This window comes from Podarcis bocagei, assembly GCF_964188305.1.
Source record: "Podarcis bocagei genome assembly, chromosome: 17".
Taxonomy (NCBI): Eukaryota; Metazoa; Chordata; class Lepidosauria; order Squamata; family Lacertidae; genus Podarcis; species Podarcis bocagei.
In genome coordinates this window covers 10669107-10684277 of record NC_138143.1, presented here as the reverse complement: position 1 = coordinate 10684277, position 15171 = coordinate 10669107, and the positions used below count along the sequence as shown (strand labels likewise).

At 47.2% G+C, this 15171-nt stretch overlaps 1 protein-coding gene across 2 annotated transcripts in view; it reads right to left on the bottom strand.

Annotated features, from left to right (window-relative positions):
• Nucleotides 1-2250: 2250 nt before the first annotated feature.
• The window catches only part of RAB3D (RAB3D, member RAS oncogene family), a 32447-nt gene continuing 19526 nt past the window's right edge, over nt 2251-15171 (bottom strand). For both annotated transcript variants that reach the window (XM_081177035.1, XM_081177034.1), the window contains exons 2-5: nt 14880-15107; nt 7846-7964; nt 3947-4071; nt 2251-2966 (exon numbers count right to left, since the gene is read on the bottom strand). In XM_081177035.1, coding sequence (XP_081033161.1) covers nt 2776-2966; nt 3947-4071; nt 7846-7964; nt 14880-15107 — 663 coding nt within the window. In that variant the 3' untranslated portion in view covers nt 2251-2775. The remainder of the gene's footprint in view (nt 2967-3946; nt 4072-7845; nt 7965-14879; nt 15108-15171) is intronic.

Sequence of the window (15171 nt, the reverse complement as noted above, 5' to 3'; positions counted from 1 at the left end):
TCTTCCTTACCATGGGGTGGTACGGCCCATTAGCTTTCTTCGCATTTGTCTTCAGTGTTGTCCTTGTAGAAGTCAGCAGGAAGAAGGATGCAGAAGCAATGAACATTACAGTTGTACCTCGGGTTAAGAACTTAATGCGTTCTGGAAGTCCGTTCTTAACCTGAAACTGTTCTTAACCTGAAGCACCACTTTAGCTAATGGGGCCTCCCGCTGCCGCTGCGCCGCTGGAGCACGATTTCGGTTCTCATCCTGAAGCAAAGTTCTTAACCCGAGGTAACATTTCTGGGTTAACAGAGTCTGTAACCTGAAGCGGATATAACCTGAAGCATCTGTAACCCGAGGTACCACTGTATTTGGCTCTGACACTTCCTACTCTCTTTCTCCCTGTATTCTACCCCTCAGTTCCCAATAGGCACCAGCCCTCATGCAGTGGGTGAAGTTTCTGTCTCCATATAGTTCACAGAATCCCTTGCTGCCCCATACAGCTTAGGGCTAGACCAGGAGTAGGCAACCTAAGGCCCGGGGGCCAGATGCGGCCCAGTCGCCTTCTAAATCCAGCCCGTGGACACTCCTGAAATCAGTGTGTTTTTACATGAGTAGAACGTGTCCTTTTTAAAAAAATGCACCTCTGTGTTATTTGTGGGGCCTGCCTGGTGTTTTTACATGAGTAGAATGTGTGCTTTTATTTAAAATGCATCTCTGGGCTATTTGTGGGGCATAGGAAGGTCGGCGGTTTGAATCCCCGCGACGGGGTGAGCTCCCGTTGCTCGGTCCCTGCTCCTGCCAACCTAGCAGTTCGAAAGCACGTCAAAGTGCAAGTAGATAAATAGGTACCGCTCCGGCGGGAAGGTAAACGGCGTTTCCGTGCGCTGCTCTGGTTTGCCAGAAGCGGCTTAGTCATGCTGGCCACATAACCCGGAAGCTGTATGTCGGCTCCCTCGGCCAATAAAGCGAGATGAGCGCCACAACCCCAGAGTCGGCTACGACGACTGGACCTAATGGTCAGGGGTCCCTTTACCTTTATGTTCCTTGGAAAAGGAATGCCTCTATAGCAAGCCAGCACTGAGAAATCAGCAGGTCTTGGAGATGTCTCCTGCATACATTCAATTTTGAAGGATGCAGAGGAACAAGGAGCACAAGGTCAAACTGCCTCCCTCCCACCTGCCCTGCCAATATCTTGTCAGTTTGCATTCGTTAGTGCAGAAAGTTCCTTGATCTGGTGTGTAGAGATCTTTCCTATTCTACTTAATTCTTCTGGAAGCTTCTCTGTGCGAAAGAAACAAGCAGAAGGTTCATGATGTTAGGGTTATTCCTTCAGATGAACTGAATACAGCTGGCTTAAACTGGTTCTCGTACCTCTTTCCGTCAAGGAGCCTGGGTTTCACTTTCTCTTTCTACCTCTTTTCCTTCTGGTGTGGTGTTCTGCACATAGTGTCAATGTTTAGTCGTATTATGATTGATTGTAAGTGTAAATCAAGTCTGCTGCAACTGGATTTCTTATGGACAGTGCCAATCCTGGATGTATTGGATTTGTGACCATTGTGCTCACTTGCCTTCAGTAGTAGTAAAGCTCTGCTGGATGAAATACAATTGCCTCTGGTCTATTTTGGGGGGAATCTTGCAATGTGTTTAAGTTTTTACTCTGCTAACTATACATTGGAATCTACTCTGGATCAATAGTGAGTAGAATGTCAGTGACATGTCTTATTCCTTGTGTGTACCCACAGGTGAGGATAAAAACAGGTTTGTTTGTCTTTTATCCAAGCAGCAATTAAAATGAGGCAATTAAAATGTTAAAAGTTAAATAAACCTTGTGGAGGGAGGAGTGTTAAGGTATATTGAATTGTACATATGGTTGATTTGAATATGTTATTATTGATTATGGATACCCAATATTTTCACTGTTTGTTTTCACTGTTTGTGTTTTGGTTGTTGGTAAAATCAATCAACCAATCATCCATTCCACTATGAACCACCCTGAAAGGAACAGGTCCCTCCAACTAGATTAATGAATAGAAAAATAATGGTGGTAATTTCTTGTCTGAGGATATGCAACATAAAGAGGAAAAAAGGGAAGGGTCTAAAGGGAACAGATGAAGGAAAATATGTAGAATATGCATGTACGTATTGAAATTCTGGGAAAAATAAAATAAAATAAAAGGAACAGGCCCCTCCATCACCCCACTGTGACAGCCCTTCGAGTTGTACTTCTCCCTCCCTTAAAAGCTCAGGGAATGAAGATACCCGTCATCAAACTGCCACTGGGTTTATTTTATTAAATAGCGGAGAAGTTGGCAAAAGGCTGGAGTTGGCAAAAAGAGAACTGGCCTCCCAATCTCTTCAGCGATACAGGCAGGATTGGCTGGCAATGTATGTAAACGGTTGGAATTTGGCTGGAGACTTGAAAAGAAGTTGGGGGAAGTTCTCCACTGTTCAGAAGGGGGGTCAGCGTCACACGGGATGCAAAGATAGGTTGTATACTGGAGGGAGGGCGTATGTGTGTGTCTCAGAGAGAGAGAGAGAGAGAAGGGCAGAGAGAACAGGCAATCATGCTCCTCTGTTAGAAAATGCCAATCATGCTATGGGGTGTGGGGGTGGGCAGAGGGGGACTGGGCAGCTGGCACATGCTGTCAGAGGCAAAACAGGTACAGCCAGAGGCAAACAGGGCAGATCAGCCAACCAGAGGTCAGGTGAAGAGGTGCACAGCTGCTGAGCCTTCCTCTCTATGTACGACAATGAATTGCTACAGGGTCCAAGGGGTGGGCACAGTCCTTTCTAGCAAGAGCAACTGCTGGCCTGTGCAGGTGGGGTCTCATTCAGGGCAGTGTTCTTGTGGTTGTTGCTGGCCATGCCAGGGCTGGTGTCCAGGCTCTCGTTCATCTTCTCGCAGATTATGTCCACCAAGCGCTCAAAGACTTGCTTGACGTTGATGTTGTCCTTCGCGCTGGCCTCAAAGAATTCAAAACCTGCAGTGGGGGGAAAAGCATTTTGTAAAAAAGAAGAAGAGGGGGTCAGAGGAGCAAAGAAAATAAGAGCCCAGCGGGATCAGGCCCATGGCCCATTTAATCGGGCATCCTGTTCTCACAGTGGCCAACCAAATTGCCTGCGGGAAACCCAAAGGCAGGACCTGCGAGCAACTCTTCCTGCCTGCAGTTTCCAACAACTGGTTTTCAGAAGTATGGCTAGTAGCCTTAGCCACTGGCAGAGGAAGGGGGTGGGTGGGGCATGGGTGTCATCCCTGGGGGGGGGGGGCTGTTAGAATTCCTGCTCCATGATTGCAGTCATGGGATTCTTGTCTTTCACATGACGGTGTATGTTTTGACTCCACAGAGTGGGAAGTTACGGAGACAGGATGTTTGAGTTACTGTGTTCCGTGAAGTGGGACTATTGTCCTTTGTTCATTTTCTCTTTGCTGTCTGATGCTAGAGAGAGAGGGAGCCATGTTGCAGTGCTCCATGTGTGTTTATATGTAAATAAAGTAGATTAGCCAAAATGCTGAGTTGCTGAGGTCTGTTATGCGAACTGCGAAGACTCTGCGGATCCCTAAGTGTGCTCCCAAACGATCGACCAGGAGGGAGGGAGCATGCCAGTCGGGCATGTGTCTCTGCCAGGGTCCTACTCGAGTGTAGGCTGAACTCCTGACAGGGACATCACTGCTCTGCCCCCCAGGACGCTCGCCCCACTTCCGCAGGCAGCTAGCCCCGCCCCTGGTGAACAGCATTCGCGCCGCTCTGGGTACCAGAGCAGCTAGCTCTGTGTCTGGCCTTAGCTTCCATGAATTTGCCTAACCATCTCTTTAAGCTGTTCCAAGTTGTTGGCCATCCCTGCATCCTGTGCGAGTGGTTCACTATGTGCTGCGTGACGAAATGATTTGAGAGGTGGGGTGTTGAGGGAGGGGTCCAATCAAATCTGGAGCTGTGTAGATAGGAGAGAGGTCAGGACACACCTAGCTCATCCGCCAGCCTCTTGCCGTCCTCAGTGGGTATCACTCGGTCATCCTCCAGGTCACACTTGTTCCCGACTAGAATCACTTGCGCATTGTCCCATGAGTAAGTCTTGATCTGAGTTGCCCTGCGAGAGGGACAGAGAAGGCATTTAGGAGAAAGGGACTTTTTGATCTTGTAATTCTTTTTTTGTCAAACGCTTTGAGTTTGTTTCTTTACGGTCAAGTGGTATCTAAATAAATATAATAAGACTAATAATACTAATACTAATACTACTAATAATAATTTATTTATGGCTGGTTTCCCCAGCCACTCTGAATTTTGTGAAATAAATACAGTGGTACCACGGGTTACATATGCTTCAGGTTACACACTCCGCTAACCCAGAAATAGTACCTCGGGTTAAGAACTTTGCTTCAGGATGAGAACAGAAACCGTGCAGCGGCAGCGTGGCGGCAGCAAGAGGCCGCATTAGCTAAAGTGATGCTTCAGGTTAAGAACAGTTTCAGGTTAAGAACGGACCTCTGGAACGAATTAAGTACTTAACCTGAGGTACCACTGTAAATGAATCCATCCAACTCTAAAATCACACAGCAGCACCGCTGCCCTTCACTACATCAATCTTGTGCAAAACAATAGTGATTTGGGCTAAAAAGAATGGGATTCCAGTTTCAGTGCCTACAGCAGGGATGGGGAATCTGCAGTCCTCCAGATATTGTTTGTTTCCTGTTCCCATCAGGCCCAGCCAGCACAGATTCCCCATCCTTGGCCTATAGAAACCACAGAACTGAGAGTTGTATGAGTATGGACGAGATCAGAATGAGCCATCAGCATGTACACAGAATGCTCTCAGCTTTCCTGATCCCTGCTTCCAGCCACCCACACTGCTCTTGCCAAGTCACACAATCCCTGACCACAGGGATCATGGAAGAAGCATGACTAGCTTCTTGCTGTGGCCACTGACTCAAGGGCAGAGGCTATTTGGTCTCCCCTACAAGAAGCTTCCTGTGTTCCAGGAATAATCTCCGTAAACAAAGGTTAAATGGGTTAAAATAGATACATTTACATAGATGTGTATTATTATTTTATTATGAATACGTTGATAAGTTTAGGTAATAGGGTTTATTAGAGTGAAAAGATGTTGAGAAGGATGGGAAGTCAAATTTATGTACTAAATTTATATTAGGAAGACATATATACAGTGGTACCTCGGGTTAAGTACTTAATTTGTTCCAGAGGTCCATTCTTAACCTGAAACTGTTCTTAACCTGAAGCACCACTTTAGCTAATGGGGCCTCCTGCTGCTGCCGTGGCGCCGCCGGAGCACAATTTCTGTTCTCATCCTGAAGCAAAGTTCTTAACCCGAGGTACTATTTCTGAGTTAGCGGAGTCTGTAACCTGAAGCGGCGTATGTAACCTGAAGCATATGTAACCCGAGGTACCACTGTATATTTGTTGGGATTTTTATTTTGATAAGTTTGATTTACAGATTATAAAATGTCTTTGACATACGGATGCAATTACGGTTAATAAAGCATAAAAAAAGGAAATAATGCAAAAGAAGCTTCCAGGTAGCATATTGCATTGTCAAATGCGCCAACCAAAGAAGGCTAAATGAACTCTTCAGCATGTGGAATGTAGACAGACACATCATTTGCCACACACTATTTGTTTAAGAACGAATGGGGATAAACAGGCAAGAGCGCATGTGGTTTCTCTGTTTGGAAATGTAACAGGGGTGTTTAGCTATCCTGGTCTGGTGCAACAAACACAGCCAAGAGCCTTGTGGAACAGTAAGGGCTAACAGGCTTATTGTGGTTTCGAGCTTTCAGGGACCAGAGTCTTCTTTATCGGTTCTGAGCGTCATATGTACAGACACCACTCTTGAATGCTTTGAAAGATACAATAATTATTCAGGGGGATAAACTCCAGATGTTTCTCAAGGCAGACCTCAGACGTGAAACCGAGATGGGCTTGCAGCTAAGCAGCTGATGCCTGAAAGATCTCTGTCAACGCAACAAAACCTGAGCAGGCTTGCAACTCCTCCCGGGTGTGTCTGTGCAAGAGCTTTTGGGGCTTTAGTTATCAAGCCAGAAGTGAGAGTAGCAGTGAGTGATTGCGGGATGCTGCAACTTTTAACCCGCAGTCCAACCCAACAAGTCTCTTAGTCGGCTTGGAGGATTAGCCGGGATCTGCAGAGGGGATGGCTCTGGTGCCGTGGGGATTTCATGCAGTTCGAGCTGCGGAGAAATCCCCACGCAGACCTGCCCCAGCAGCCTCTAAAAAGCACTGCCTGCAACTCATTTCCCTCGCATTTACAGGACTGCCTCTCCTGGTCTGCCCTGCAGAGGAACTTAAGGTCCATGAATAACCATAGTTTAGAGGTCCCAGGCCCTAAGGAAGTCTCCTCCACCAGGCCAGGGCCTTTTCAGTGATGGCTCCGACCTGGTGGAATGCTCTGTCCCATGAGACTAGGTCCCTTCAGGATTTAACCTCCTTCCGTCAGGCCTGTAAGACAGAGCTATTCCGCCTGGTCTTTAATTTGAATTCAGCCTGATCTTTTATTTCCCTTTTCTTCCCTCCCCCTCCCCTTTTATGAAGATTACCCGCTCTGAGACCCCACAGCTAATTCTCCCCTGGCCTCCTTGCTGGCCCAAGTAGGACCAATTCAGCCAACTAGCCCTGGGGATTATCTAATGCTTATTTCCCCTAAATAGATTTTTGAATTTTATTGTTACAGTGGTGCCCCGCAAGACGAATGCCTCGCAAGACGGAAAACTCGCTAGACGAAAGAGTGCTTCGCAAAATGAATCTCCTATGGGCTTGCTTCACAAGACGACAATGTCTTGCGAGTTCCTGCTGGGGTTTTTTCCTCCCCCCCTTTTCTAAGCCGCTAAGCCGCTTATCAGCTGATCCGATCAGCAGATAAGCCGCTAAAAGCCGCTAATAGCGCTAATCCGTCAATGGGCTTGCTTCGCAAGACGAAAAAACAGCTAGACGAAGAGAATCACAGAACGGATTCTTTTCGTCTTGCAAGGCACCACTGTATTCATGTTTTTATATTGTATTTTATGCTGCTTTTACAATTAAGTGTTTTAAATTTGTTGTTAGCCACCCTGAGTCCGGTTTTTGAACAGGGAAGGGTGGGGTATAAATAAAATTTATTATTATTATTATTATTATTATTATTATTATTATTATTATTAAAAAGCCATCCACAAAAAGGGAAAAAGTTCGAGCAACCTGCGGGTTGGAACCCTGGAACAGGGTAACCCAATGCTTTGCTCCATAGCACAATAGGACTTCAAGGCATGACAGGTCTTTACAGGTTTCAAGGACTTTGCCATACATGCCAGAACCTTATCCGACAGCAAGGGGACATTTGTATAGCACATATATTCTACATAAGAAGCTGCCTTATAACCAAGTCGCACCATTGGTCCACCTAGTTCAGTGGTGTCTACTCAGGTGGTCAGTGTCTCTTTGGAGCCTCAAACAGGGAAAGGTCTTCCCCAGCTCTGTTATCCAATATCCTGAACTGGAGACCTTTGGGTGCAAAGCATGTGTTCCACCACTGAGCTATGGTGCCTTTGGCTCACTGGAGAAGGGGCTTTGGCACTGAGCACCTCTATAAAGGCCTGTTCCATACATTTCCTGGGAACTGGGTGTAGGCAAGCAGAAGACTAAGTGGGTTGCATTTGAATTAAGTTCTCTCGATACCAAAGCAGAGAGTCCACTGGCCGTCCTGAGAGAAAGGCACACCCTGCTACACCTCTACCTGAAAACACCCCCCCCCCTTTCTGCTTTGAAGACACACAAGTAAGGTTGGAAATCCACATCCTGGGAAATAGGAAGACACAGATCCCAGTCTCATCCTAGGATTCTGTGCAGCGTTCCTTACCAGTCCTGTACAGCACTGAAAGACTCCTGGTTGGAAATATCATACATGAGTAAGAAGCCCATGGCTCCCCTGTAATAGGCTGTTGTTATCGTCCGGTATCGCTCTTGGCCGGCTGTGTCCTTAGAGAAAGAGAAGAAGGTTATTTATGTATGCCACTACTGTGGTCCATGTTTCGTTAGCCCCAAAATGGAAAGTGAACGGGGTTCCAACCAAAGGAAAGTGGCAACTTAAGTTGACAGAATATGTACAGCTTGCAGACTTAATGGAATAAGAGAACAAGAAGAACATACGTTTAGAGAAGATTGGGAAACATTTATTGAATGTATGGGGGAAGATTGTGTACACTTGAAAATGTTGGCAGCATTAAGATAAATTTGACAGTGCAAATAAGTTTTGATGGATGTAATAATGGAATAGTGAATGGTTTAGTTTATGTAAAATACGCAGGGATTTATGATACAGTGGTGCCTCGCAAGACGAAAATAATCCGTTCCGCGAGTCTCTTCGTCTAGCGGTTTTTTCGTCTTGTGAAGCAACCCTATTAGCGGATTAGCGCTATTAGCGGTTTAGCGGCTATTAAAGGCTTAGCGGCTAAAAGGCTATTAGCAGCTTAGCGGCTTAGAAAAAAGGGGGGGCGAAAAAAATCACAAGGCACACAAGACGTTTTCGTCTTGAGAAGCAAGCCCATAGGGAAATTCGTCTTGTGAAGCGCATCAAAAAAGGAAAACCCTTTCGTCTAGCGGGTTTTTCGTCTTGCGAGGCATTCGTCTTGCGGGGCACCACTGTATGTAAAATGAACCATGGAAAGAGAAGAAGAGAAGTCACTGAATATTTTAAGGATGTTTAAATGAGTATTCTAAATTATAAAACAGAAAAATTAATAAAAATTATATTTAAAAAAGAGAGAGAGAGAGAGAAGAAGGTTAGCCAGTAAGAATACAGTCTTTTCAGCCAAAATCCCCAGGAAGGATCCATCTCACTTCACCCACTGTAAGGAATCCTAAGAGCTCTACTGAATCAGATCAATTATTATTATTATTATTATTATTATTATTTTGTACCCCACCCATCTGACTGGGTTTCCCCAGCCACTCTAGGCGGCTTTCCATCTTGTCTGGCAACCTGCTTCTCAAAGTGGCAAGAAAATTTCTCAGGCTTTCCCCAAACACGGCACCCTTCCCTTCCACCCACCCAACCAAAATCAGTTACTGCCTGACCAGCTATACACCTTCCAGACTGGTTTGTGGCTGAAAGATGATGCCATATGCACCCAGCTTTATACACTTGGCTTTTCGAGAAGTCAGGCTTCTCATTTGGGGTGGGAATCTATATTTTAATTTTAAGGCTACCATGTTTGTTTGTGCATCACTGCGAGCCCTCTCTTGAGTGGAAAACATGACTCATAAATACATATAATAGAGCACTAAAGGAATACACAATGATGACCAAGTGAGATATGGAGCAAGCGCTAAGGTCACACATAAAGCACAGATGCAGAAAGGCTGTGGAATGATAGCTCATCCCCAGCTGCTTAGCCTTGGAGACAAGAGTCGTCCCTGGTTCTTCCTGGACACCTGCTCCCTTGCAGCCCGGAGACTTGCCGTTACTGTGGAAACCAGAGCTTACTTTTCAAGGCTATGACATAGGTTTCCTTTCATGCTGACAGCAGGCTCAGGGGAGAGTTTCCATGATGGCTCTGATGTGCGTAAGGACTGCCATTTGACTGCTATTAAAATTTAAAGAGGTGCAAAGCTTAATGGAGCATTTAAAAGGAAAGTGAGGTCTTACGAGGCACCACCCAAGGACCAAGAGTCAGGGAGATGCTCTGGGGAGGGCAGCAGACTTAGCTGGAAGGACAACTGGGTGCCAAACAGCCACGTCTTAATCAAAGAGATTCTCAGGATTGGAGATTTCTCCCCACTGCTGACCAGTTATCATGCCACAGTCCACAAAACAAGCTGACCCTCTAAAATTCATTCTGTCCTGTGGTTTTGTGGGGAATCCTTTGGGGCCCTTTGTGGTTGTGTTTTCTTTTTTCTTTATATTTGTAGCTGGTGCAAGATTAATCCTACCCAACAACCAGCCATCATCTCCCCAATCCCAGAACGATCTCTGTGAAGCCCACCTTCCTGGGACAAAAGAAGCAAGGAGGACTGAGAAATCTCATCCACACAGACTCTTTTCCCACAGAGAAATGCTTTCACCCATTTGAAGAGACATTGCAGAGAATGTTTTCTAACAACCAGTGACTGCACATCCCATGAGCTGGACCACCTGAGGTCCCTCTCTAAAGTGGGCTTCTTCTTTCTGGTCTAAGGTAGAGACAACATGCTAATGCTATCTACACAGCAGGCAGGTGCCATTATTAGCACCTTTAATTATAATACTTTATTATTTATTCCCCGCCCATCTGGCTGGGTTTCCCCAGCCACTCTGGACGACTCCCAAAAGAATATTAAAAACACAATAAAACATCAAACATTAAAAACTTCCCTAAACAGGGCTGTCTTCAGATGTCTTCTAAAAGTTAGACAGTTGTTTATTTCCTTGACATCTGATGGGAGGGCGTTCCACAGGGTGGGTGCCACTACTGAGAAGGCCCTCTGCCTGGTTCCCTGTAAACTCACTTCTCGTAGGGAGGGAACCTCCAGAAGGCCCTCAGAGCTGGACCTCAGTGTCTGGACTGAATGATGGGGGTGGAGACACTCCTTCAGGTATACTGGGCTGAAGCCGTTTAGGGTTTTAAAGGTCAGTACCAACACCTTTCTGGAGTCAGTGTCTGCACCGTATTTCAGGAGTAAAGCTGAACTTAGTCATTCTGTGCCAACTGAAGGACAGCTTTCTGAGTGAGTTTTCCTTTCCTCATATGATGCCTTTTTTGTCAATCCTGTGTGAATGGCTGGTCCCTACACAGCTGGAAGTCACTACCTTGGAGACCATAAGAGGCCCATTAGGGAGGAAGACTCTCCACGCAGCCCCCTCCACCAAGCCCTGACCCGTTTGGCGACCAGTGTCAGCTGCTGCCGCCACCTGCAAAAGACCCATTGTATCTAGTATTTGCACAGGATTATCACACAGCTGCCAAGTAGCTTGTTTTCCCATGTCAGCCAACACTCTGGAACAATGCTCCAAGAAAGCTTGAGCTCCAAAAACAGCACACCAGAACAGTATGTTTTCTGGCACCACTTTACAGTGGGGTGGGGGGTGTTAGGGGAGGGGTGGGGACACACCGTGCTCCTTCTGGGGTAGTTTGTCCACCTTTGGTTCCCAGCCTGCACTCAGCTCTCACCTGTGGCTCCTAGAAGCTGTCAGTATGTGTCAACACTCTGGGAATGGCTTTGACTGGCTAGCTAAAGCAGGGGAGGGTAGCCAATGGCCCTCAAACCCTCTGTGAATTAGGGACTTCCCCTGCTTGCTAAGACAGCCTCTGGCAAATTGAGCAGACAAGACCAATAGCAGTCCAATAGCGGTTTCTGCATGAAGAAGAAGAAGAAGAGTTTGGATTTGATATCCCGCTTTATCACTACCCTAAGGAATCTCAAAGCGGCTAGCAATCTCCTTTCCCTTCCTTCCCCACAACAAACACTCTGTGAGGTGAGTGAGGCTGAGAAACATCAGAGATGTGTGGCTAGCGCAAAGTCACCCAGCAGCTGCATGTGGAGGAGTGGGGAAGCGAACCCGGTTCACTAGATTATGAGTCCACCGCTCTTAACCACTACACCACACTGGTGTCGAACAGCATGTGCTGTAGAGGGAAGTGAGGGGCAGATGGGGCCCATCAACCTGGACCAGAAGGTTTGCTCAGTTGTGGACATGCTGCAGTTGCTTCACTCTCATCATGGTCACTATGGACCGTGGAGAATGGTGCCATGTCAAGACATGCAGAAGATATGCAGAGAGACCCTCCTCAGGTCTGGAGTTCTCTTCCCCCACAAACCCTAAAGTCTGAGCATCTTCCAACAGAAATATCACGGTTTTATATGTGGTTCAGCTTTTTGAGGTCTGGGACAGACTCCTTCTCCTGAATTTGGTTTTATCAGTAGGGGAGCACTTTGTTGAGTTGCTTTTTTTAAAAAAAAATGCTGTAACCTACTCTGACTTTTCAGGGTTGGTGCACGCTCAAAGTCCAAATACAGAGGAAGCCAGTGTAGACCTTTGGATGCTGCCAGCAATTTCCTGCTCCACCAGAAGGTAGGACATTGTATTCAGTACTGGTGATGGTTGTCACTGGAGACTTCCACAAGCACACAACCTTTCTAGCCTCAACTAGAGCCAGGGCTTTTTCGGCTGTGGCTCCGATCTGGTGGAACGCTCTGTCACAAGAGACCAGGGCCTTGCGGGACTTGACATCTTTCCGCAGGGCCTGCAAGACAGAGCTGTTCCACCAGGCCTTTGGCCAGGGCACAGCCTGACTCCCCCCCTCGGCAATCTTCGCAGAGCTCTGGCCCAATGGTTGCCAGTGGCTTGAATTAATTAATTTTTATAATGAATGATTTTAGAATGTTGTTTATGTTGTACTTTTGTACTGTTTTATTGTTGTTAGCCGCCCTGAGCCCGGCTTCGGCTGGGGAGGGCGGGATATAAATAAAATGTATTATTATTATTATTATTACTAGCTAAACAGACATGTTTCATTTATTTATTTCATTTATTTATGGCAGGGATGTCTTCCTGTTATGTCATCTCTCTCCCAAAGGTGGCACTAGCTAGGACTCTGCTCCAAACCTGGACTGGGGACACCTGGCTGGATGTGGGTGGTGCTGTGGTCAAAACCACTGAGCCTCTTGGGCTTGCCGATCAGAAGGTTGGCGGTTCGAATCCCTGCGACAGAGTGAGCTCCCGTTGCTCTGTCCCAGCTCCTGCCAACCTAGCAGTTCGAAAGCACACCAGTGCAAGTAGATAAATAGGTACCATTGCAGCGGGAAGATAAATGGCGTTTCCAAGAGCTCTGGCTTCCATCACCGTATTCTGTTGCGCCAGAAGCGCTGGCCACATGACCCGGAAAGCTGTCTGTGGACAAACACCGGCTCCCTCGGCCTGAAAGCGAGATGAGCGCCGCAACCCCATAGTCGCCTTTGACTGGACTTCACCGTCCAGGGGTCCTTTACCTTTTACCTTTTTTATGGAGGCACACAAAACTAGTGTGGCACATAGTCTGAACCTTGTGTAAAAACGGAAAGTTCAGTTGGCCGCCATTCTCTACAGGCACAGTGTGAGTCTATATATGTCAGGGAACTGCCATCAGAGGCACGGGAGAAGGAGAGGGTCTCTGATTCTGCAGGGGAAGGTCCAAGCGCTAGAGGGAGACTTAGCCGGGAAGAAGGGGAAGAGAATGAGTGTAACACCAGGGATCCAGGAGAGCAACGGGACAGGGAGGTGCAGGGGCTCCAGGACTCTTCGTTGGAAGTTAGCGAGGAGAGCCCAAGCACCCCTCTGCCCACGCCCACCCTGCGCAGGAGACTCCCGCGCAGTGAGAGGCGGAAACGATTGGGCGTCAAACAACTCTTATGTTGGCAACGCTTTAAGAAACGCCCACAGACAGATTCTACGAGTGACTAAGGGCAGCCACGCAAATATGGGCTGCGTAGTCCAGAGGGTTTAACCAGGCAATCCGATGCTCAAACGGAGCAGGATTACGCACGAGTAACTCCCAACCACTACAATATAGTTTCACTATATAGTTGCTGGGAAGGCAAATGGAATTGCACTGTGCCTGTAGAGAATGGCAGCCAATTGAACTTTCCGTTTTTGTTGTTTTGCTATTGTGAGACCAGGTTTAAATCTAGAGTGCTGATATGGCCTGGGACGTTGATGAACTCTGGCTTTTCTCTATAGCTCAGTGGCACATGAGAGCCCATGCAGCCTAAAGTCCTACATTATCTGACACCTTCAAGAGTTGTACTGTGTTAGCCCATCATACATGTCACCTTTCACTGGCACACCCAGATGAGTGAAGCAGCAGTGCTGGCACATAAGCCAGTGCCTTTCCCCATGTGCACTTGTTTCCGGCACTCTGGCTGGAGAGAAACTTGAGGATGAAGCAAGGAAACATTGAGCTGACAAGCTGCACTCTGAGCCCAGGAATAGCCAGAGCTGATGGCATAGCGAAGCAAAAACATCTCCCGAGGAGTGGACCAAAAAGCTAGCCACCTCAGGGCTTGGATTCAAGGGTTCAAAGGAAGCAGAGGGCTACAAACCTGGCTGAATCAAGACACTAAAAATCAAAAATAGAAGAAGGTACAATTTGGGCTTCCATAATATCTGCTCGCGTCCTATTCAGGACACCCATGCCATGTAATGCACACCATGGTCAGTTTCCAAGTGGAGAGAGATGCCAAGATTCTGCTGGAGCACAGAATTCAGATAAGAACCTCACTTTTCATTTTTGTAAGTGCAAGTTTCTACTCCTTGTGACTGCCAAAATACACCCGAGTGGGGGTGGCAATGCCGCCAGAGATCTCTGAAGGCAGAAGTGTGGCTGAACCATAGTTCCATCGGTTGCTCCCCACTTTGTTCCTTCTCTCTCCTCCAGCCTAGCAAAAGAAGGGACACCTGCAGGGCTTGGATTGCCTGGGATTGGAATGGAAATTTAATTTGACATATTTACTGCATAAAAAAGGTAAAGGGACCCCTGACCATTAGGTCCAGTCGTGACCGACTCTGGGGTTACGGCACTCATCTCGCTTTATTGGCTGAGGGAGCCGGCATACAGCTTCCGGGTCATGTGGCCAGCATGACTAAGCCGCTTCTGGAGAACCAGAACAGAGCACGGAAACACCGTTTACCTTCCCGCCGGAGCAGTACCTATTTATCTACTTGCACTTTGACGTGCTTTCGAACTGCTAGGTTGGCTGGAGCAGGGACTGAGCAATGGGCGCTCATCCCGTTGCGGGGATTTGAACCGCCGACCTTCTGATCGGCAATTCCTAGGTTCTGTGGTTTAACCCACAGCACCACCCGCGTCCCTTTTACTGCATAGGATACATACAACTGGCCAAGTTTCTGTGCACCCCTTGCCAAGAATGGTTTCTTACCCAGATCTGCAGCTTGACTCTCTTTTCATTTCTGTAGACAGTCTTGACCTTGAAGTCGATGCCCACAGTACTGACAAAGGCCGAAGTAAAGGAGTCGTCAGCGTATCGGAAGAGGAACGACGTCTTGCCTACGCTGCTGTTGCCGATGATCAGCAGCTTGAACATGTAGTCAAAATTCTGGTCGGCGGCATCTTTGGGCGCCTGCCGGGTGTCATTTGCAGAGGCCATCTGTGAGACGAGAGGAAGGCAGTTCAAACTCCAAGGGTCAAATTCCCACCGCTCTCTCCAGAGC